This window comes from Ptychodera flava, chromosome 5 (assembly GCF_041260155.1).
Source record: "Ptychodera flava strain L36383 chromosome 5, AS_Pfla_20210202, whole genome shotgun sequence".
NCBI classification, from domain to species: Eukaryota; Metazoa; Hemichordata; class Enteropneusta; family Ptychoderidae; genus Ptychodera; species Ptychodera flava.
In genome coordinates, this window is record NC_091932.1 from 36,495,433 (window position 1) to 36,516,915 (window position 21,483).

The 21,483-nt window shown below is 36.2% G+C and overlaps 1 protein-coding gene across 1 annotated transcript in view; it reads left to right on the forward strand.

Moving 5' to 3' along the window:
- The window catches only part of LOC139133809 (laminin subunit alpha-2-like), a 45,883-nt gene extending 28,108 nt beyond the window's left edge, over positions 1-17,775 (forward strand). Inside the window, exons 16-36 of the mRNA XM_070700576.1 lie at positions 291-418; positions 808-894; positions 1,661-1,878; positions 4,590-4,696; positions 5,659-5,842; positions 6,754-6,890; positions 7,437-7,667; positions 8,132-8,272; positions 8,970-9,152; positions 9,842-10,012; positions 10,360-10,487; positions 10,963-11,080; positions 12,124-12,237; positions 12,599-12,726; positions 13,305-13,391; positions 14,163-14,356; positions 14,717-14,859; positions 15,222-15,332; positions 15,526-15,637; positions 16,568-16,721; positions 17,565-17,775. Coding sequence (XP_070556677.1) covers positions 291-418; positions 808-894; positions 1,661-1,878; positions 4,590-4,696; positions 5,659-5,842; positions 6,754-6,890; positions 7,437-7,667; positions 8,132-8,272; positions 8,970-9,152; positions 9,842-10,012; positions 10,360-10,487; positions 10,963-11,080; positions 12,124-12,237; positions 12,599-12,726; positions 13,305-13,391; positions 14,163-14,356; positions 14,717-14,859; positions 15,222-15,332; positions 15,526-15,637; positions 16,568-16,721; positions 17,565-17,628 — 2,940 coding nt within the window. The 3' untranslated portion in view covers positions 17,629-17,775. The remainder of the gene's footprint in view (positions 1-290; positions 419-807; positions 895-1,660; positions 1,879-4,589; positions 4,697-5,658; positions 5,843-6,753; positions 6,891-7,436; positions 7,668-8,131; positions 8,273-8,969; positions 9,153-9,841; positions 10,013-10,359; positions 10,488-10,962; positions 11,081-12,123; positions 12,238-12,598; positions 12,727-13,304; positions 13,392-14,162; positions 14,357-14,716; positions 14,860-15,221; positions 15,333-15,525; positions 15,638-16,567; positions 16,722-17,564) is intronic.
- The last annotated feature ends 3,708 nt before the right edge of the window (positions 17,776-21,483 follow it).

Consider the following 21,483-nt stretch of genomic DNA (forward strand, 5'->3'; position numbering starts at 1 on the left):
ACTTGGCAGGATAACGGACAGGGGCGCTCGGCAGGAAAAGGGTTAAGGAGCAGAATAATTTGATAGGTGACAGATGGAAAGAAAACAAAATTATGAAGAGTGCTAACAGTTTGATTCCTACACAAAATAAAATAATGCGATGACTGTATATACCCATGCTTACCAGTCTGACGCTCTAATTTCGACATTATTTTGACTTCAATTCAGTTATATCTAACCAAAACACCTAAATTACAGATGGGGACTGTGTCTTTTACAATGACGTATTTTGTCTGTGTTTACATCAACAGGAATGTCAACATTTCACAACTGGTAAAGAATGTGCAGAATGTGATGATGGTTACTATGGTGATGCCACTCAAGGCAGTCCAGAAGACTGTGTTCGTTGTGCGTGTCCACTGAGAGAATCCAGTAACAAGTAAGATAGACTGACTTGAATTTTATATCATGGCTTATAGCTGTAAATTCTGATGATTTATTTCACTATGTTTGTTGTGTATGTCAATTGCAAGTGCTTGTTGTTTTCCCCACAAAACACAAAACACCTCCTATTAAGCTTGCCAATAATATATGTTTATGATGCAGTGTTATTGTTTATACCTAAATTCATTTTCTGGACCAGAATTCATTTGTACACAAAACAGCAGTCTACGCATGTACAGGTTTAGTTGACAAGCTTAATCTCAAAGTGCTTTGAGCAGTAGAGTAAAAAATTGTGGCAGATATTGTAATCCAAGACATCGTGGTTAAAAACTCCTAAGAATCTAAGAAGGACTGTGCCACTGACAACAATCTCTCTTGGTTCAGTTTCAGCCCGACATGTATACCTGACGGCAATGGTGGCTTTATTTGTGACTACTGCGATATTGGCTATGAAGGACCACGTTGTGACAGGTAACAAAAGCATTTTATGTCTCCCTCAGTCTTAACTTTCAAGTGGTGACAAAAATTGAACTGGTATGCCAGACTTGTGTTTGATCAATTGAGTATTCTTGTGTGATCTCAGAACTGTAGTGTAAGATATCATTCTAGATAGGTTTTAGTCATTTCTTATCAACAAAGTCATATCAGGATGATCAGTCATGCTTGAAAATAATTTCTCTGTTCTGTCATCTGCTAATGATTTATAGACAGGATCAGTTTGTAAAAGGCCCCTATCCCTAGATTTAAGGGTACTCATTGCATAGACTTGCAAGTGTTATGTTATAGTGTGAGCTGGTGAGCTAATCAGCTGTGTACAGACCCAGGTCGCCTTGAGACAGAGGGCGTGCTTGTATAGTCAAGTTATATGGGTGATGTGGAAATTCATTGACTATTGACAACTATTGAAACTTTCCCAGTATCCCAAGAAACTTGATGTACAAAAAAGTTATGACATATATTTTATACTTTTAACAAAGTCCTTTGCCAAGTCTTTACACTCAGTCACAATTCAAATGTTGATAGGAAGAACTGACAGAACACTACTGATAAACTCAATAATTTCTGGGATACAAACCGTTGCTCTTGTAAGTATTGTATTTTGGCAGTATGTCATATAACTATTATGCATAGCCAGACAAGTAAATATCCATTGTACAAGGGTTACTCTGCTTCTGATCTAATAGTCTCTCCTTTTAAAATTTCTAATTTTGTTTTGTGAATTTTCTGTGGACTACAGATGTGCTGATGGTTACTATGGTAATCCGCTGGTTTTGAACGACACCTGTAAACCGTGTATGAACATCTGCAATGGCAATTTGAACCTTGCTATGGACGGTAACTGCAATACATTGACTGGAGAATGTTTAAGGTGTGCAGGAAACACTGCGGGACCAACTTGTAACCGATGCGCAGATGGTTTCTATGGTGATGCCATCTTTGAAAAGAATTGTCAACGTAAGTTGTGCTGAGTCAAACTATGTCTCTGCAGGGACATTTAGTTTGTCTTTGGCCCTGAAGTGTTTTTGTGATAGATCAACTGAGATGTAAACCTAAGTTAGTTGCATGAACTTTTTAGAGCAAAGGAGAATAGTTAATATCACCATGTGTAACTGAGAGCTTTTAAAGGCCCTCTAGGCACCCTATGCCATCATTCTATCAACAGTGCTGTTTACGGTTACATGGGTGTTACTAAATATAGCCACACTGGTGTGACATGAGACACTACTGCTTGAAATGCAGACACATTGAGTCAGTGTTGTATGCATGTCTGTTGTTCCAGCTTGTAGTCTGAGCTGCTACCGTTGTCTTTTCTCGAGCTCATTGTAACAGTAGCAATCGTCTGCTGTATTTTTAGCTCACATTTGGTATACCAATGTGAGGTAATCGTATAAGCTGAATCAGTTCATTTGCATCCCCATTTGCATGTCTGTATGTATGTATGTACGTATGTATGTATGTCCGTCCACGTCAAAAACAGCTAAACGGCAGATTCTACTGTCTTAGTATTTGGTGTACAGGTGCACCTAGGGGTGGAGATGTGAATTTGTTCAAATGAACTTGTCAGTGTCAAAAATATGCAAATGAGGGGGAAAAAAGGAAAAACCCTGCAAATTGCTAAAACTCTGTAACCGTTGGTCAGATAGGGTTGAAACTTGGTGTGCAGGTTCCTTTAGGTATTCTAAAGTAGGTGTTTAAAATTTGGGATGAAATTTGCATGTTTCTATTTTTCAGGTAATTTTTTCAGTTTTTAGTCAAAAAAAGTTTAACTCTGAAACCACTCATCTGATTGCTTTGAAAGTTGGTATACATGTTCCTCAGGATGACCTCAGTCAAGTGTAAACAAATTGAATTGAAATTTTCATATTTGTAATTTTGGGGCAATTTTCTGAATTTTTGGTCAAAATATTTTTATTCAAGAATAACTAATCTGATAGCTTTGATATTTGGTATACAGGTTACTAAGGTTGATCAAAATCAGTTTGATGAATATGGTAAAGATATCTTGAATTTTATATTTTTGCTCAATTTTTTGGTTATTTTTCTCATTTTAAGTAAAATTTCTTCTTCTCTGAAACCGCTAGCCCAATCGCTCTCAAATTTGGATTGGACGTTTGCAAGGGCGTTACCCTTCTAATTGTTGAAATTACGACAAAATTGGAAATATTACTGTTTTGGGGCAATTTTTGTCATTTTTGGTCAAAAAATCGTAAAAAATAATTTCATTTTAAAGCCCCTGGACAGACGGCTTCCCCTGGACAGACGGCTTTTATATTTGGTGTACAGATGTCCAGGGATGACAATAGTCAGATATGTGGAAGTTGTCCTGAAATATACAAATTTGTATTTTTAAGACAAGTTTGTCATATTTGGTCAAGAAAACTTGTTCTCAAAATTACTTGTCTGATAGCTTTGTAATTTGGCACAAAAGTCCCGAGTGATGTTATTTGATAAATTTTCTGCTCAAAGTGTTGGGAAACCCCCAAATAGTTATATTTTAGGTAATTTTCTTTTGTGACCTTAAATGACCTACACCAACCAAGGATTTGTTGTGAGACAGTTTTGAAGGCTGTGAACATAATTTTGTGATGTTTAATATCAATTTGTAGTAAAATTTGATCCTGAAAACGAAGCTGAGGTAAATTTTTTCATGTAAGACACACAAGAACTGATGAGAAATTTGGATCCAGGATAATTCCAGATGTCAGTATCTCCCCCCCCCCCCCCCCCCCCCCCCCCCCCACAGTGGAAGGAATTTCACTATCTGTAACTGATTTAAGTGCTGTTTACATTTGAATGATAGCACTCATAGCATTATTTAAAACATCCCCAAAGTTGTAAATATACTGCCAGCTGGTCTCATGTAAACATGGTCAACCAAGGGGTGGAACATTTGATATTCAGGAGGGGGTAGGGGATAGAAGATTGATGAGGTAGCATTCCTTTTTAAAAGATCCCTTTTATATTTTTTCCCACTCTTTTTCCCCCTCTCCAACCTTTTCTTTTTGTCAAGCTTCTCTAGCTAATTTTTTGTTGACATTTTCTTATGTATGTAGGATCTGCTTGTCCAATTGCTATAGAAGTTGGTATGCATGTTTCTAAAGTTTACCTCCAGTACCTAAGTTGCAGACCTTACTTGCTTTTGTCATTCTTGTTTTTCTGGTTGATCTTTGGTACCCATACTGGTATGTACCAATTCTGATAAAATGTGAGCGACACCGTATAATTGCGGTATTTTTGTTGTTGGTGCATGTGTGTTTCCAAAAAAGTAATTCAATTTACAGACATATCATTTTTACATAGTAGTTAGAGAATAATGACCTACCATTTGACAGCTATATATGTCTGTCTGTCAGTTTGATCATTTGTCAGTCCATCAACTAAAAATTTGTTGAGCTCATAGCTCAAAAATTCTGGAAGCCAACGAAGCTGGTTTAGATATGTGGAATCGTCTGCGTGATTGTCCAGAACTAAAGCATAACTGCTGTGATCAATATTAGCAGATATAGTTTAAAAGTTGATGAGACAGTTTTCTGTAAAACTTTAATAAAATCCTGTCATCCTACATTGAACTTTTGATGCAGTCATGAAGAGAGTGATATTACCTGATATTCTGTGAAAATGTCGATCATTTCATCTGACATTTCTGCTGTTGATTTCTCTTTCAGTGTGTCAGTGTTACAGAACTGGATCAGAGTCTGAGATCTGTGACCATCTCACCGGACAGTGTCAGTGCAAGCCATTTGTCACTGGTCAATTTTGCAACATCTGTGTGGTAGGTATTCAATGAAACAATGAACAATAAGTAAAAACATATCAAATATGATTAAATCAAGATTTAAGGTAATGTGAGACTTAGAAATTGAAAGCCTCAAACTTTCCTCAATGACAATTTCAACCATCTTTCAAAATCAAGAATGAAAATTGAGGGTCACCATACAATTCTGCATTGCTAGGAAAACAAATTATCTAATGTTTACCAACACATAAATTTAAAATGGTCACCAACCTTGTGTTAACTCAATGGGGAAGAAACATTGTTAATTTTCAAGAAAGACTGAAGACTTCATTTACCAGAGCTTCAAAATGAGGCCACAAAAGAGATAGACCAGAAAAGTATTGTGAAAATTTGAGAGTCAGACTATCTGTTCCCCGAGGCGCATTCTACCTTATATACAGACAAAAATCAATAAGCTGACAGTATTGAGTTAGTTTCCCGTAGGAGATTCACCTTTCAGATATTTCCCACCCACCGTTCATGGCTAGGGTTAGGGTAAGTGTCTGGTGGCTGTCTATCTGTGAGGTGACTGCCCTACAGCCATCCTTAAATGAATGAGATGAAATGTACAATGTCAGTCTTTTCTATCTATGGGCAGATATTAGAACCCTTTCATCTCAGTGTGCCTGGGTATATAGGAACTGGTTCAGAGAAAATCTTTTGCATAATAAAGGCCTAAATGTAGGTTTGTTCTAATGTTCTAATTGGTGTATGATATTGACAACTGAAAGGCCCTTACTTACATTTTTTATGTCTCAATGACTATTGGAAATTGTCAAAAATTAGTTTACTTACTTTGATAATTGAGATGATCTGTACATTAATCAGAATAGTTCCCATTGTATAATTCAGGTTATAAATGTTGATACAATCAGCAAGACATAATCAATTTGTTGGATGTGATGATATTACTTGAAATACTAACAAAAAAATCACGACAAAAACATTTTTCTTTTCAGCCTGGTTACTGGGATATTCTTTCTGGAAAAGGTTGTGGCCCTTGTTTCTGTGATCCTGACGGGTCTGTTGGTCCAGAATGCGACATTGTCACTGGGCAGTGTTTCTGTAAACCAGGAGTGACAGGCAGAACCTGTGATAGATGTCAACCAGGATATTACAATTTCACCTCAAATGGATGTACATGTAAGTCACTGCTACAGAACAGAAAAGTATCATATTTTCATTTCCACAGAAAAGTCCCTCCCTACTTCCTAAAACACCCAGCTTCATGTGTACCTATTTGTGCGGGTTTGTGTAAGTGTATATATTTGTAGGTGCGCACCAGTGTTTTTTTGTTTGTGTGCATATATTTGTCCATGTGCAATGGTGTTTGTGTTTGTATATGTATGTGATTGCATATTTGTACAAGTTCACCAGTGTCACAATATGTGTACTTATATTTGTATTTTTACAAGTGCCTTGCACCAGTTTGTGTGTACGTCTTTGCCAGTGTTTGTATTTTTAAAGTGTACCTTGTTTGTATGTATGTATGTACGTATATACGTATGTATACGTACCCTAATTTTTGATCTTTACTTTTCAACATAACATCATTTGAACTTTATTGGAACACTTTTTTAAAATTTCTTCTATTGTAAAGTGTTTGACAGATAGTTTTGATATTTGGTCCACTTTTTTAATCTGAAATATTTAGTTTTACAGATTGTGAAAACAGCTATTCCTGTAGGCCTCACATCTAATTTTCAAGTTTACGGATTTGACTTAGCTTTTTCTTTTCATATCTCAATAAAAGCATATTCTGTAGACACTAGTAATATTATATGCATTATCTCTAAATTATTTAATACCAGAAAGATTGTTTTTACAAAGAATTTTGTCTGTGTGTCACAATAAGGGGCCGATGTCATCAGTCAGTGTGTCTGTCTGTTTGTTTATGAAATATCATTGCAGAGCTTTTTTAGTGTATAGTTTATTTTATTGATCTAGGTATTATTTCATACCATTTCTCGGAATTACATCACATTTCTTTGGTTTTCTGAATTTCTTCACTAAAAGCTTCTTTTGCTGTTTTCTTTTGCTTCATTTCCAACCAGTGTGTGACTGCGAAAGAACTGGCGGCTCATGTGACTCCAACACTGGAGAGTGTATCTGCCCACCTAACACTGTTGGAAAACGTTGTCAACGATGCGTACCAAATGCCTGGGGACATGATAGAGTTACTGGATGTAAAGTAAGTTCATTACCACATCAATTTCAAATTTACAGAGTAGCACTACCTGCTGGAACATGGAAGATTGACAGGTAAATACCAACAAACTAGCAGTTATTAAAGGTAGTGTGCACCACAAAAGTGAAAGACTTTATAAACTTTTGCTCAAACTTTAATAAAGGAAACATTTAACCATTCTTTTCCAAAATACAGAATAAAAGTCAGAAGCCACTGCACAAATTGTGGTTCTGGAGAAATATATATATTACTTATCATTTAGCAATATTTGAAATTCAAGATGGCCGCCATCCCTGTGTAAACCCTATGAGAAAAAATTAGATTTTCAATTTTCACACAAATACAAAGGTGAAATTTTTTTATTCCAAGCAACCAAAATAAACCCAAACATGTGGTAGATTATAAAGGTATGTTAAAAACTTGCGTCCATATATCTGTCCTAAAAGCACATTCTTCATTAATGCGAAAACTGTAAATGCTATGCCTATTCTATGTTTATACCTCTATGTAATTGTAGTCTTGATTGTTTCCGATTGCCGTTTTTTCCAGCTTTGTAACTGCAGCGTCGATGGTTCTCGCAGCCAGCAGTGTGATGTCAACACTGGAGAATGTGATTGTCTGGAAGATTATCGTGGCAGACAGTGCGACCAGTGTCTGTTTGGTTACCACGATTTCCCCAAATGTCGTCAGTGCAGTTGCAGCAGTGATGGCACAGAACCTGAAAGTTGTGATGAAGATGGTTTGTGTGGCTGTGAAGATGACGGTCAATGTCAGTGCAAGGTAATGTCACAAAAAATGCCAAAAAATAATCTTCAGAAATTAAATGAAATATGATGAACACAAAGCTTCTATTTAGTGTTTGGCTTACAAGTATATTGTGATCTTAATCTTAATTTTACTTCCTATAGCACATTTCACGTAATAAAATATCTCAATGTACTTTACATTAAAAAGTAAAAGTGACAACAATGACATGTGCAGTTAAAAATATCATGATGAGCTTGTTAACACATTTACATGTTCACCCCTTCAACATCATGGTTTAACCGAAACCCATTGTTACCAATGGTGATTGTGGACCTGTATACAGAGAATTAGGGGTGAACAGGTTAAGGAAATTGGCAATAGTGCAACAGTTAATGATTCAAAAAATTACTTTTTATGTTTTAGTTCATAAGTCTATTATGAATAGAAATGGAAAGTGCAACAGTTATTGATAATTTCACTGTTGTTTTCTTTTGTAGCTGAATGTTAATTCAGAGAAATGTGACCTGTGTGCGGATGATTCCTTCGGTTTGCGCGATGAACTGGAGACAGGATGCACCCAGTGTTTCTGTTTTGGTATCATCGATCAATGTGACCAGGCAGACTATGTCAAAGACGAGGTCAGTGCCTACTCCGTTCTTATTTGACGCATTTGTGTTTCTCCATGTCGGTGGCTATGATGCAAAGGATTCATGACGGAGGCAATGAAAATTGTCATTGCTTTGGATTTTATGTAGGATTGCACTTGGGGCAAGAAGCTGTAACTTTTGATGAATTTTTCACAGTTTTTGTTTTGAATGTCAACTACAGTTTCTTGTTCTGCCCCCCCCCCCCCCCCCCCCCCCCCCCCCCCCCCCCCCCCCCCCCCCCCCCCCCCCCCCCCCCCCCCCCCCCCCCCCCCCCTCAAGCATGTTGAGATACACAGTGTTCAGCTTGTCAACTCAGCCTTTACATGCGTAGACTACATTGTTATTATTGACGAGTGAATTCAGGTAAAGACAAGAATTCAAATATTAACAATAACGGTATTGCATATTGCACCTATAGATGCTGTGTTGACAAGCTAAATAATTTGTGTTTCAGTGTGCTTTGGAAGTAAAACAAGAACATACAAAACAAAATTAGTGAAAAAACATCAAAAGTTACTGGCCCTTTGACAGAAATGAAACAATTTTGATTCTAACGCTGTCAGATAAGTGTAAAGCTACTTTCATTGGTGTTGTGTCGCAGAAGACTATCAAACAAAAATTTCTACAGAACATGATACTTCACCAGGTGTTAATCTAATGATATTCTAACGATTTGCTTTTATTGCAGATTGTGATGACAGCATCCACCAATGGCTTCTTCGTAAGCGACGATCGCAGCGTTGTCCAGACGCAGTCTGGTGTGCTCTTTACACCTTCAGAAGTACGTCTCAATGCAAGTTTGGCGTATGGTGAAATGACCACCAGACCAACTCTGTACTGGAATCTACCGCCAGCGTTCCTTGGAAACAAGGTAACTTCACTCATTGCTGAGAAACACAAGGAAAAGTATTTGAATACTTCATCTAGATGTTATATGAAGTCAGCAAGAACCAGGCTTCTCATCAATTTTTGCTAATGAATATACACTCGCTTGATATTTTTATTTATTTATTTGCATCTGTCTCTAGTGTCATAGAAATATAAAAACAAATAATTTATCAAAAATGTATAAAAAGCAAATGGTCAGCCACAGAAAAGAGTAAAAAACATGTTAGTTTGAAATGTTTCTCCAATACCCTCACTAGAAATAGTTTGCATATGTACAGGTGTAAACGCTTTTAGTATAAAGATTTTCACAGATATCTTTCAAAGATATATTTTCAGATATCTTTCAGAACAATGATCTGAAATGTACAATGGTAGAATCAGGACAGTGTTCAAACCATGATTGGACAGGTCACATCACTCTGAAAGAATACTGAAGGCTATACCTGAGGAAATTTAAAAGTGATGATAGTATGACACTCATGTTTTAGATACGAAAGTTTAATATGCCAGAACTAATTCTATTAACCTTGTTACACTAATGTTGATCTTTCACATATACGGTAATGTCAGTTTACTTTTCATAGATAAAAGCTTGCCAATATTGCTTTCAGTTTTGTCCGTATTGTCCCCAGAAGTTTCGCTGACAGTCTGACAATGATTATTTTTTGATAGATTACTTCATATGGTGGCCGTATTCGTTACACAGTGCAGTACTTTGGTGAAGATCTAGGGGAGGATGATGTCTTTGATATCCTAATCAAAGGTCACTATCATACATTGGTCAAATCCATACCCAATCCATTCAGTGGAGTACCACAGAGCTTTGACTTGGAACTAATTGAAGTAAGTCCTGTTCATTTGAAAAGTATACCTGTATTGATGAAAGTGTATCATCCATTTCTAAGTAAGTGACAGTCCTCCATAGCTCGGAAAAAGAGAGGGGTCATCAATTTACATAACAATTTGTAATTTGCATATCCTTTTATTGTGAAAATGTATTTGCCCCTTTGGTGATAAATGGGAGGTATAGACCTCATGACAGTGTAATCTGTGTTAATTACTTTACATAAAAGTTTTAATTAGGGACAGAATTTATGACGTTTGGAAATTGAAATTCAACTGTTCCCAATGCCTGTAAATAAAATTATTGGACAGAATGCTAATGAAATGACTATTTCCTTATTACATAGACGGAATGGCAGCTCCGTGATGCCATTTATCTAGAGACTGCTCCTAGAGATGTATTCATGATGGCTCTCTATGATGTCAAGGCAATTATGATTAGAGCAACCTATGGTCCCGGCATGACTGAACTTATGTAAGTATTAGCATTGTGATGGTTTGTTGACTGTGTGAGGGTTTTAACAGTTGTGTGACTACAGTTGTGTTAGCTGTGTGACACTGTAATCAGTTATGTGACATTTTATCAGTTGTATGACAGTTGTGTTAGCTGTGTAACAGTTGTGTTAGCTGTGTGACGATATTGTCAGTTGTGTGACAGTTGTGTTGGCTGTATGACAGTTGTGTTAGCGGTGTGACAGTTGTGTTAGCGGTGTGACAAATGTGTTAGCTGTGTGACAGTTGTGTTAACGGTGTTACAGTTGTGTTAGCTGTGTGACGGTGTATAAGTTGTGTGACACTTGTGTTAACAGTGTGACAGCTATTTCAGCTGTGTGCTCCATTTAACAGTTGTGTGACACAGCCTTTTTTCCATTGACCATTGATAACATGTAGTGTTTCGATTGTAAACTTGATTGGTTGTTTACAAGATATTTCTATGTTTACTTACATAGCCTGAGTGATTTGAGTTTTGAAGTTGGTATTCCTCGTTCTGATAATCCATCATTACCTGAAGCTCTTGGAGTTGAAGAGTGTGAATGTCCAGATGGATATCAAGGATTATCTTGTCAGGTTAGTCATTAAAGTTTGGTTATTGTCTGCTTGCGAATGTGTACTTGTCAAAATAAACTTACTCACAGTTAGGTTAGTCAAAGTTTGGCTAATGTCTGCTTGTGAATGTGTTCTTGTTAAAATAAATACACGGTCATGTCAGGTTAGTCAAAGTTTGGTTGACATCTGTTTGTGAATATATTCTTGTCAAAATAAATACACTGTCATGTCAGGTTAGTTCAAGTCAGTTTGTGAATATATTTTTGTCAAAATCAATATACACAGATGTCAGGCTGCCACATTTGGGTTCATGTCTGTTTGTGAATGTATTTTTGTCCAAATAATTACACAAATCATGTCAGGTTTAACGGTTTGGGTATATCTGCTTGTGAATCTATTCTTGTCAAAGTAAACACAATTGCGTCCGATTTTGAAATTGCTACTCCAGTTCCGTCTTTGCAATCTGGCAATCCGGGAAATCCTGATTTTTATCATTCCTGTTGTTGGGTGATGCAGGCTGGGTTCCTGTAACATGTTTTGACACAAAACTTGAAGTTTTTTAAGGATGCTTGGTGCTTGAGGCTACTTGATGCTGCTAACAACTGGTGTCAAGACATCAGATGAGTCAAATGAATAGGGACATTTTAACAAAGAGATTTGACAATTTAGAAACATTTCAACAAAGTGATCGACCATTCAGAAACAACCGCTGTTAACTCACTGATACTGCTTCATATCAACAATATCTATGCATAGCTCTGACATCATCTCATTTATATTGCATTGTACAGGCAAATCTTACCTTTTGGTATTTAAAATTGATCGTCTTTTTAAAGTATTCCACTGTCACATCCCATTTTTTGCAGTTCAAGTTGGTATTTAATGAAATGTTAATGTTTATGATGTATTTTCTTATCTGATACTTAAATTTTAACATACAAAAATTGTTTTAAGAAATGTTTTCTCAGGGTCATGTTCCAGTGTTTGAATATAATTAGGTGAAAAAGTTAAAATACTGCACTTTTTGTGAGTTGCAACGAGTATCGATTTTTTCTTTCTTTCAGGAATGTGCCCCAGGCTTTGTGAGAGTAGCTAATGGTCCATACTTAGGAACTTGCCGACCATGTACTTGCAATAACCATGGAGCAATGTGTGATTCCAGCACTGGTGTCTGTGAGGTAAGCTTGTCAATTTCCAAACCCTGTTGAACTCTTCTTTTGGTAAATTAATATTGCGGGCAAGATTTGCCCCAATAAATGAAATCGTGCACATTCAGAATGTCAGTTATCAAACCAATTTTAATTTCTCTACTATTAAAGACCAACAAGAATAAAATCTGTGTAATTTTAGCACTCAAGCTATGATGATCTGCCTGATTGTACAGTACATAAGTCTTTATGTCCAGGCCTGTGAGAACACAATACATAAGTCTAGTTGCATTCAGTACTGAATGTAAACAATACATAAGACTGTATACCTTTATTTGCAGCACTGTGAACACAATATATAATATATGTGTCTGTCTATTTCTATATATAGGACTGTGAACATAATACCAGTGGACCAATGTGTGAAGAGTGTGCAGATGGTTTCTTTGGCAATGCTACCATGGGAACCCCTGATGATTGCCAACCTTGTGCCTGTCCACTGGTGACATCATCCAACAAGTCAGTTGTACTCTAATACTCTGAATTATGAATTGAAATTGTGTTTTAACAAATACAAGTCTTTCTTTAATAATCATACCAGTTAAATGTTAATTGTTTGTCATGGAATACATGCCCAAATATAGCTGAACAATTTAGATTGTTTTTAAGTCTTACAAGGCTGGGGACTTGATCCCTGGCAATCAGCCGGGATCAAGTTTGTTCTGTTCTTTAAGAGAACTATGTAGGTGCCATAGCCTTTTGTTTTCCATTGAAATTGTAATCTAGTAAGAAAAGCTTCATGGCAAGACAATCTGATGCCTTACACAGGCATTTAACTGGTTAGAATTATGTGAGTGACATAAGCTAAAAAAACAAACCTGGTGTTAAATCTGTCAAAAGTATATATCTTAAAAGAGGGACAATCTTTGACTCTGGTGAGAGTGTCTTGTTGTGCATACTCTGCTAACCTGCACGTGGTAAGACTGCAGTAACACATCAAAAACCATTCATTTATGAATTCATTTATTCGTGTATTTATATATTCACTCACTCTAATGCTGATGACAATAAAACATTGTTTGTCCTCTCTATCTTAGTTTCAGTCCCACCTGTGTACTGGAAAGTGATGGCGGTCATCGCTGTACAGATTGTGAATCAGGTTATATAGGCAGATACTGTGACACGTAAGTCATGCTTTTACACCAGTGTATCATTCACAACTTTTCTGAACAGCCATAAAGAATTTGTGGTGATCTCTTATTTCAGTGTGGCTCTTTGCAAATAACGTTATTGTTCTCTCATTAATATGCAAAATAAATTTTTGTCTGCAAATGTAGATTACATTTTCAGAAGTCATGCATGCAAGACAGAAAAATATAACAATAGGCCATGAACAGTAGAAACTTCATCAACAGTGCAGCCTACAAGCTGCAACAACAGCCATACAAACACTGACAAAAATTGTCTGCATTTCAAGCAGCAGTGTCTGATTTTTCCCTTCGGCTGCTATCTTGAGTGACAAATCTGTAACTGGGAGCAGTGCTTTTAAAACCAACATGGTCTTTTGTCTTCACATGATGTATAGATTTTGTTTTCTTTCTTACAAAAACTCACCCAGATTTGACATCAAGCTATGTAGCTACACATGATAATCAGCATTTAGAGATACTTTGATACAACTGGCAAGTGATGTAAGGACAGAAAAAGAAATATTATATCCAAAATCCTTTCATGCAGCAGCCTTAGTTGAAAACAATTCTGAATTCAACCCGATTAACTAACCACAATACCACAATACCACTAATTCTTAAAAAATTGTTGGGAAAAATTTAAAATCAACACTTGTCGTTACCTTGGAAACTTTGAATTCCATAATTGACAAGATGATACATTTGCAATATTTCTAAATTCATAAAAAGTTCATTGCTAAGTCATTGTTGTCGTCTTGTCTACAGGTGTGAGGAAGGCTATTTCGGGAATCCAACGGTTCCAGGAAGCAGTTGTGAACCCTGTGACTGTAATGAGTATGGATCATTGAATCAGACATGTGACCCAGTGAGTGGACAGTGTGTCTGTGATGAAGGTCTCAGTGGAAGGGCATGTGATGTATGTCAACCAAGACATGTCTTTACACAGCAGGGATGTACTTGTAAGTATTGCGGTGCATCGTGTCAGTGCAAGATGGTGGTAGTGACATTTTATCAAAAATCACGCTTCTCCTGAAAAGAATATGAAATCCAAAAACTCCAAGACACCAATACTTTTCACAATTTTCCAAATTTTGTGTTTTTTGGTAGAATATTTTTCGTATAGCAATGTCATCTTGATTAATGTAAACAGAGGGTTCTACATGAAAAACATGAAAACTTGAATTTACTACAAGTGACTGACCTAGCAAAAATGCTATTATCATGAATACTTCTCTGTAATGAAAGATGAAAGTACGATACATATTTGTCAAAAAGGATCTGTGTGATAGTTTTGACCTTTGACCTTGTTACCTTTTCAGCATGCGATGATACTTGTACTGGATTATTATTGGATGATATTGATGAATTGACAGCGAAGTTGGAAACACCAAATATTACTGGCATAGTACCTGCGCCATGGTCTCGTCTTCGTATGATGGTCAATGCTACACAACAGTTACAGGTAAGCTATAGTTTACGGCCATCTGATCTCTTCACTTGTTTTAAAGTAGTTTACAGGGAACTCATGTATGTTAATTTTAGTCATCTGTTATGTAAACTGAATGATAACATCTTAGAAAAAACTGCTAGATTTAAAAAAATGACAAAGCAATAATATTGAGGCTGAAATTTTCATTGATATGAACTTTCATATTAAATTTATTTCTTAGTTTCTGTATGATTACTATTAAGAACCAAAGACCAAATACAGTATTTGAAACTTTAAGAAACAATTTCACAGTCAGTCTGTAAAAATACCTTGGTTACACTGTTGGGTTTTATAGATAACATGACTGTTTTTGTTTTGTATTTGAATTGAAATAGCCTCAGCTTGAATCCTATAAAAATGCTCTGGAAGTTGCTGCTGATATGGTCAATTCTCTACCTGATGGTGTAATGGGTTTAGAAGATGATGTGATGGCTCTTTTGAAGAGGGTAAGTGATAAGATAGTCATGTGACAGCAATGTGTTAATAGATGGTGAAAGTATTAGCAAGTAATGTTGACAAGCAAAATATCATGCTTTGATGTGATTTCATTCTCCTTGTTACACTCCATGTACTAAGTGTTATGTTGATAATTACACAGTCAAGATAATTTGGCGTTTTGTATCATGTTTGGTAACACAGTCTGAAGAATCCCAGACAAGATCTTCCAACACGGCAGAGGAAGCCAACAAGAGTGATCGTAGAGCCATTGAAGTGGAACAGCTTCTTCAGGAAACCCTAGATAAAATCAAAGGTGAGAAACCTCTCCGCCATACATTTTAACACCTTCCTCTTCTAATCACCGTCGGTGACTGCACCACTTATTCAACTTGCTATTACTGACTTTATATTAAAAATCCAAAAACTTTTTATAAGTTCCAGTTGTATCTACGTCCACATATATTAAATCACAGCAAATAAACTCAGCAATGCCTTTGCTAGTTTATTAAGTGCCATATGCTATGAGTTTGAATCTGATCAAGAATTTACTGAATTTGCTACCCTGGCTTGACAATTCTGCTGGTGGACAGAATAGTACCCGGAGACTGCCTGAAGCCCACTGTGCAGATGTACCCATTGCTTTCATAGCTTTGATAAAGTCTGTGTGCTATGTATCATAGCAAGTATTTATATGTGCGAGTGCTTCATGAACTTCAGTGTGTGTGGAAGTGTCACAGTCAGAAAATTATAAGAGCTATATAACTCTGTTACTGAACCACTCTTTTTAAGGGTTGGGATTTAATGGAGCAGTTTGTCTCTGGTGTCTTTGCTTAGTGACTAGATGTTGTACAGCGTGAATTCGAATCCTATCAAGAATTAACTGAGTTCATTTCTTTGACCACAAATGTACAAATGACAGACTGAAGTGACAAAGTTTATTTTCCAATCCTGTGAATATAAATTTACAAGAGAATCAATCCAAATTTGTTTCTTGATCTTACCAAGCATGCTGTATCCTATTACTTAGCTTTTTTTTGTGCTTTGTATCACAAGTTTATGTTTCCTTTTCACAGACATACATGCTTTCTCAGTGTGATCACCATTTGCTAAGTACAAAGCTTCCAATAATAATGTCAGGAAACTTGAATATGAATGGAACAATTTGTCAAAAAAATTTATATTTTCCAGGAAACAAATTTGTTTGAAGTAAGTTTCAGCTGTGTACATTAAATTTGTTTTTCAGCGCTGATCAAGGACCTTGAAGACTTAGCAGACAGTATTTCAAGTCAACCAGCATTGGAAAATGAAGCTTTACTGGAAGAAGCTAAGCGCATCTTGGATGAAATAATGGCAAGAAATTTTACAGTCCGGGATCAGGATGCTATGGATGAATTAGAGTAAGTCCATTCATTTTTCATTACATCACAAATTTGCTCTATCAGTGATCAGTTTCCTTGATCTTGAAATATCTTTCAGTAATAATTCATTCAACGGTTTCTAAATTATTTTCGAAAAGTAATGATCTGCTGCAAAATGTTTAAAGTTCCAATAATCCAATACACCAGAGTAAAGATTGACCAGCTGTTCATAATTGATGGGACAAGTCTACATGCCCATTAAAAGGTGACTGTCTCATCAAAGGTGTCGTTTACAAGGCCAAGGTATCAACAGGAGTCAACAAGGATAAGGTTTACATCGGCCTCACTGATAACACCTTTAAGAGTGCTTCTCTAAACACATGCAATTGTTCCGTAACAAAAAGTGTGAGAATAGTATTAAACTATCAAACTTTATTTAATCTGTAAAGAAAGAGGACAGATCTTTGATGTGTCATAGTCAATTGACAAAGCATCAAGTTTCTCTAACATAAGCAAGCCATGTTAAATCTTTGTATATCAAAAAAGCTACACTTTATCAATGCTGACAAATCTACTGTATAACAAAAAGACCCAGGTTGGTCTGAAAGTGCCGTTGTCAAAACAAATATTATTTCAAATTTCAACAACACCTAGAGCTATAGCACAATGGTACATTCCTACTCTAAAAAAGGCAAGCGTATATGTGCTGGAGCCAAAAAACAGACTGTAATAAGCAAAAACAGAAAGTTTAAGATATTATGGAAGTAATTTTTGTTTCTGGTTGACAGATTCAGTGTTTGGAACTAGACCGATCAAATCACTATTTATACATGCAATAGATAGCACCAAGAGTTGAATGTTTGTAAATTTGTCAATTTTCAGACGTGCCAAGGAGTCCTTGAGAAAAGCTCAGAGAGCTTTCATGGACAAAGTGGAGAGAACATAGAGCTGGCAGATCGTATCGAGGATAGTATGATGGACATCATGGATAAATTCAATGAATTAATCAATCAAACAGAGCTAGCCGACATGATGGCTGATAACACTGAGGAACTCAATTATAACAGTCGCAATACCTCATTGGAAGTAAAAGTAAGTAGAATTCAGCATTTTCTTTCTTGCAATAATCTTATTTGGACAGTCATTTTAGATTCCACGTGCTACATAGATTTGCAAAGCAAGGTGAGGGATTGAGATCAGTCAGTCGGCATCCTTTGTCTGTCCTATATATCTGTTCGTTTGTATGTACGTTCACCTGTTCATCCATCCTATGCTCAAGACTTACACTTACCACAGGTGTTGTGTCATTTTCAAATTTTCAAAAAAAGATCTTGAAGACATCATTTACTCCACAAGGTTTAAAATGAGGCCAATCAAATCATAGAGCAGAAATGTGTTGCAAAAACCCGAGCGTGAGTATCTGTCCTCTGAGTGCGTCCTTTCGTAATGCGCAGTATTTTTTGTATGCATTTCCCTCCTTCACACCTTGTCAAGGAATGGCACTCTTTCAAGCAAATTAGAACTGTTGCATGTGTGTTAAAGGGCAAGTAACTTTGATTTTTGATGATTTTTTCACCATTTTTGATTTGTATGTCAGCTGAAAGTTCAACTCCCCAGGGCATGTTGAAACACCGACTACCTAGTTTGTCAACACAGTGTCTGTACGTGTAAAGTTCACTATCATTGTTTACATTTGACCTCTAGTCAAGACAAGAATTCACTTTTGAACGTTGGGGTCTACATTTATACAGGTAGAGTTGACAAGCTAAACACTGTATGTGTACCTCAACATGGTGTGGGGAGCTGAACAAGAAACTGTAATTGACATTGACAATGAAAACAGTGAAAAAGTCAACAAAAGTTACAGCGACTGGTCCTTTGATTTTTCCCAGATGAATTAGACTTGGAGTAATCAAAGCGTATTTTGTTTTGTGTTTGTCAGGAGAAAATGAAACAACTAATGGAGAGAGAGACTGCATTGATAAATGTTCTGAACTCTGGAAGACACTTGCTTGAAAACGCATCAGACGCAATAAATATTGGATACAGAGAACTTGAGGTAACAAATTTTTTGAAAATTTGATATTTCATTAAAACTTGACAATATTGGTCATATTTTCATAGTAAGGTTTGTAACTATGACTTGTCTGGACAAGTAACCCACTTTACAGTCTGCATTACTGTGAATGCCAGATATTTTAAGTTTCACAATGAACTACTGTATACCATGAGTTTTGTAGACTACTTTGATCACATTATAGTCACCTGCATTACCTTTTGTCAGACTTGAAGATAGGTTAAAACACTCTCTTTGAGATAAATAAGATACAATTTCTGACAAAGATTTGCTTTTGTGCTCACTTCTGTAAACAGACACAGAGACTTACATACAGGTGATATTCGCATCTAGTTAAGAATGTTGCTTTAAAATTCCAACTGCTGTATCTGTTTCACAAGTTATTTGTTGTTTACTGCTGCCACGCCACTGTGCAAGACTAAATGGACAACTATGTACATGTTGTCAATTTTACACACATTACTCATTCAGAAGTCCAGGTTTGCAAGAAATATTGTGTGTCTGGCCAAATTTGAATGTTAAAAGAGTTGTTGAGCCAAAAGACTATGTACGAAAGGGCTTATTAGTATCATTGGTGTTAGAACCTCATAATTAGTATGCAAAAATAATATATTCGGTCCAAAAATTTGATGAGAATTTTCTCCCAAGTGGTATTTATTTCAAAGGTTTGTCTATGGAGCCTGGTAGAAAGAGGATTAATTTTACAGGAATCATAAAACATACTTTGATACCATCAATTTTTTGAATGAAACTAAAAATGTTATAATGCCGTAAGATATGACAACAAGTAGGGGTAATAAAAGACCCCTGTAGTGAGACAAAATTTATCAGGATTCCATCTGGCAGCAATTAAATGTCACTTTGTGTTGCTTTCATTAGTAACAGACCTAAAATTGGAATCAGCTCTTCATAAATTTTCCAACAGATTTTCAAAACAAATTATAAGTGAATTATTGCAAATCAGGCTTTGTGTTTCAGCCATATTCTAAATACCATATCATCATATTTGTTTTGCCTGTATAGCAAACGTTACTGAAATCAGAGGACCTAACAGCAGTCTTACCAGATGTGCGAACGAAAGTCGGTTTAATTCAACAAAATATTGCGGATATACCTGAAGTAGTAGCCCGTGCTGAACAGCATGCTGATAGCCTGGCTGAGTATGCAGCTTCCCTTGAAAAGTAAGAATAAAATCTACGGTATCATTATTAAGGTAGTATGCGCCTTCGAATTGAATGACTTCAACTTTTGCTCAAACTTTCCTCAAGAAAACTTGAAACTGAGCCATTTGGAAGTCAAGAATTAAAATCAGGGGTCATGCTGCAAGATTTGGTAGTTAGAGAAACAAACTAGGGTAGATGTAAAAATTACCAATATTTGAAATTCAAAATGGCTGCCATCCACATGTTACCCAATGAAAAATAAATGAATTTTAAATTTTCAAAAAAGTAAGACAGTGGAAATCTTTACCTTATCCTCAAGCTTCAAAATGAACCCCAGCAAGCTGTAGACCAAAAATAGAATCATAAAAATTTGAGAATCCAAATGTCTGTCCCTGAGGTGCATGCTACCTTAAAATAAATTGCTGTTGAATTTCCGTCATTCCCATATTTGGTAGTTGTAGGTGCTTGCCATATTTGGTAGTTGTAGGTGCTTGCCAAATGTCTTGAACTTGGATGTGTAGACAGGAGCCTGGCACAGGTACCTGGTATCTTGCAGACAAAACAAAACATCAGAGTTTGACTGATGTAAATATATATCCAATTGAGCTTGTCTGTTTCTAATGAGTTTCTTCACATTGACAGCAACCACCTAGATGATCTTAGTGATAAATACAGACTTATTTTATTCATAGTTGTGACTGAAGTGATTGACACAAAGGTCAAAGTGCAATTTTTCCAACTGTCTTGAGTGACCAAAATGTGTGTATTCATTAGCTACAACTGCCTGAAATATCTTCATATATTTGAAAATATTTGATGCATGATTTCATTACCACCAAGGTTTCATGTTGACGCTGTTGCGTACATTAGTAAACGTGTTACAATTTCTGTTGCAGTCTCTTTGAAAGCACCCGTGATCTGGCTGAGGTGCCTGTCAAAGCAGCCAGAGTGTATGGTGAAATTGTAGACACAATCAGTGACGCTAACATAACAGCCCATGAAGCAAGACAGATAGCTGATGAAGCATTACAACAGGTATAGTTGTTTTTATGTGGATTGTCATCTGCGTAAATCAGTGTTTTTGCTGAGGTTGTGATACACAGGGAAATGTTTTGAGAACCTCTCTACCAAAGGTTTTGGTAGCTATGGCGATGGTGTTAGAAGCTGTGTACCATTTCTGTTGTACCTTTTATTGGCTGTCTTTGAATGGAAATTATATATTTCAGTGTAGTACCTCCGGTACTATTCTATGCAATTTTTTAAATGAAATTATGTCATTTTTTGCTTAAAACAAATAAAACAGTTTTTTCTCTTGGTTTCTGTCACAAAGGGGAATGTCCACTTCTACTTGAAAATTTGAGGGATTTGCTTCTGATTGAGGGGACCGTAATAAATTATAGAAACCTATGTTTTTCTACTTATTCTAATTAAGTTTTTTAAAGGTATTAGAAATTAAAGTTATTGTGTAGATCAAATGTCAAATTAGAGACAGCCCACGGTTTCCTGCTCTTTTCCATCTTGTAATTGTGTAATGTATTTGAAGCCCACACAGATCATTCAC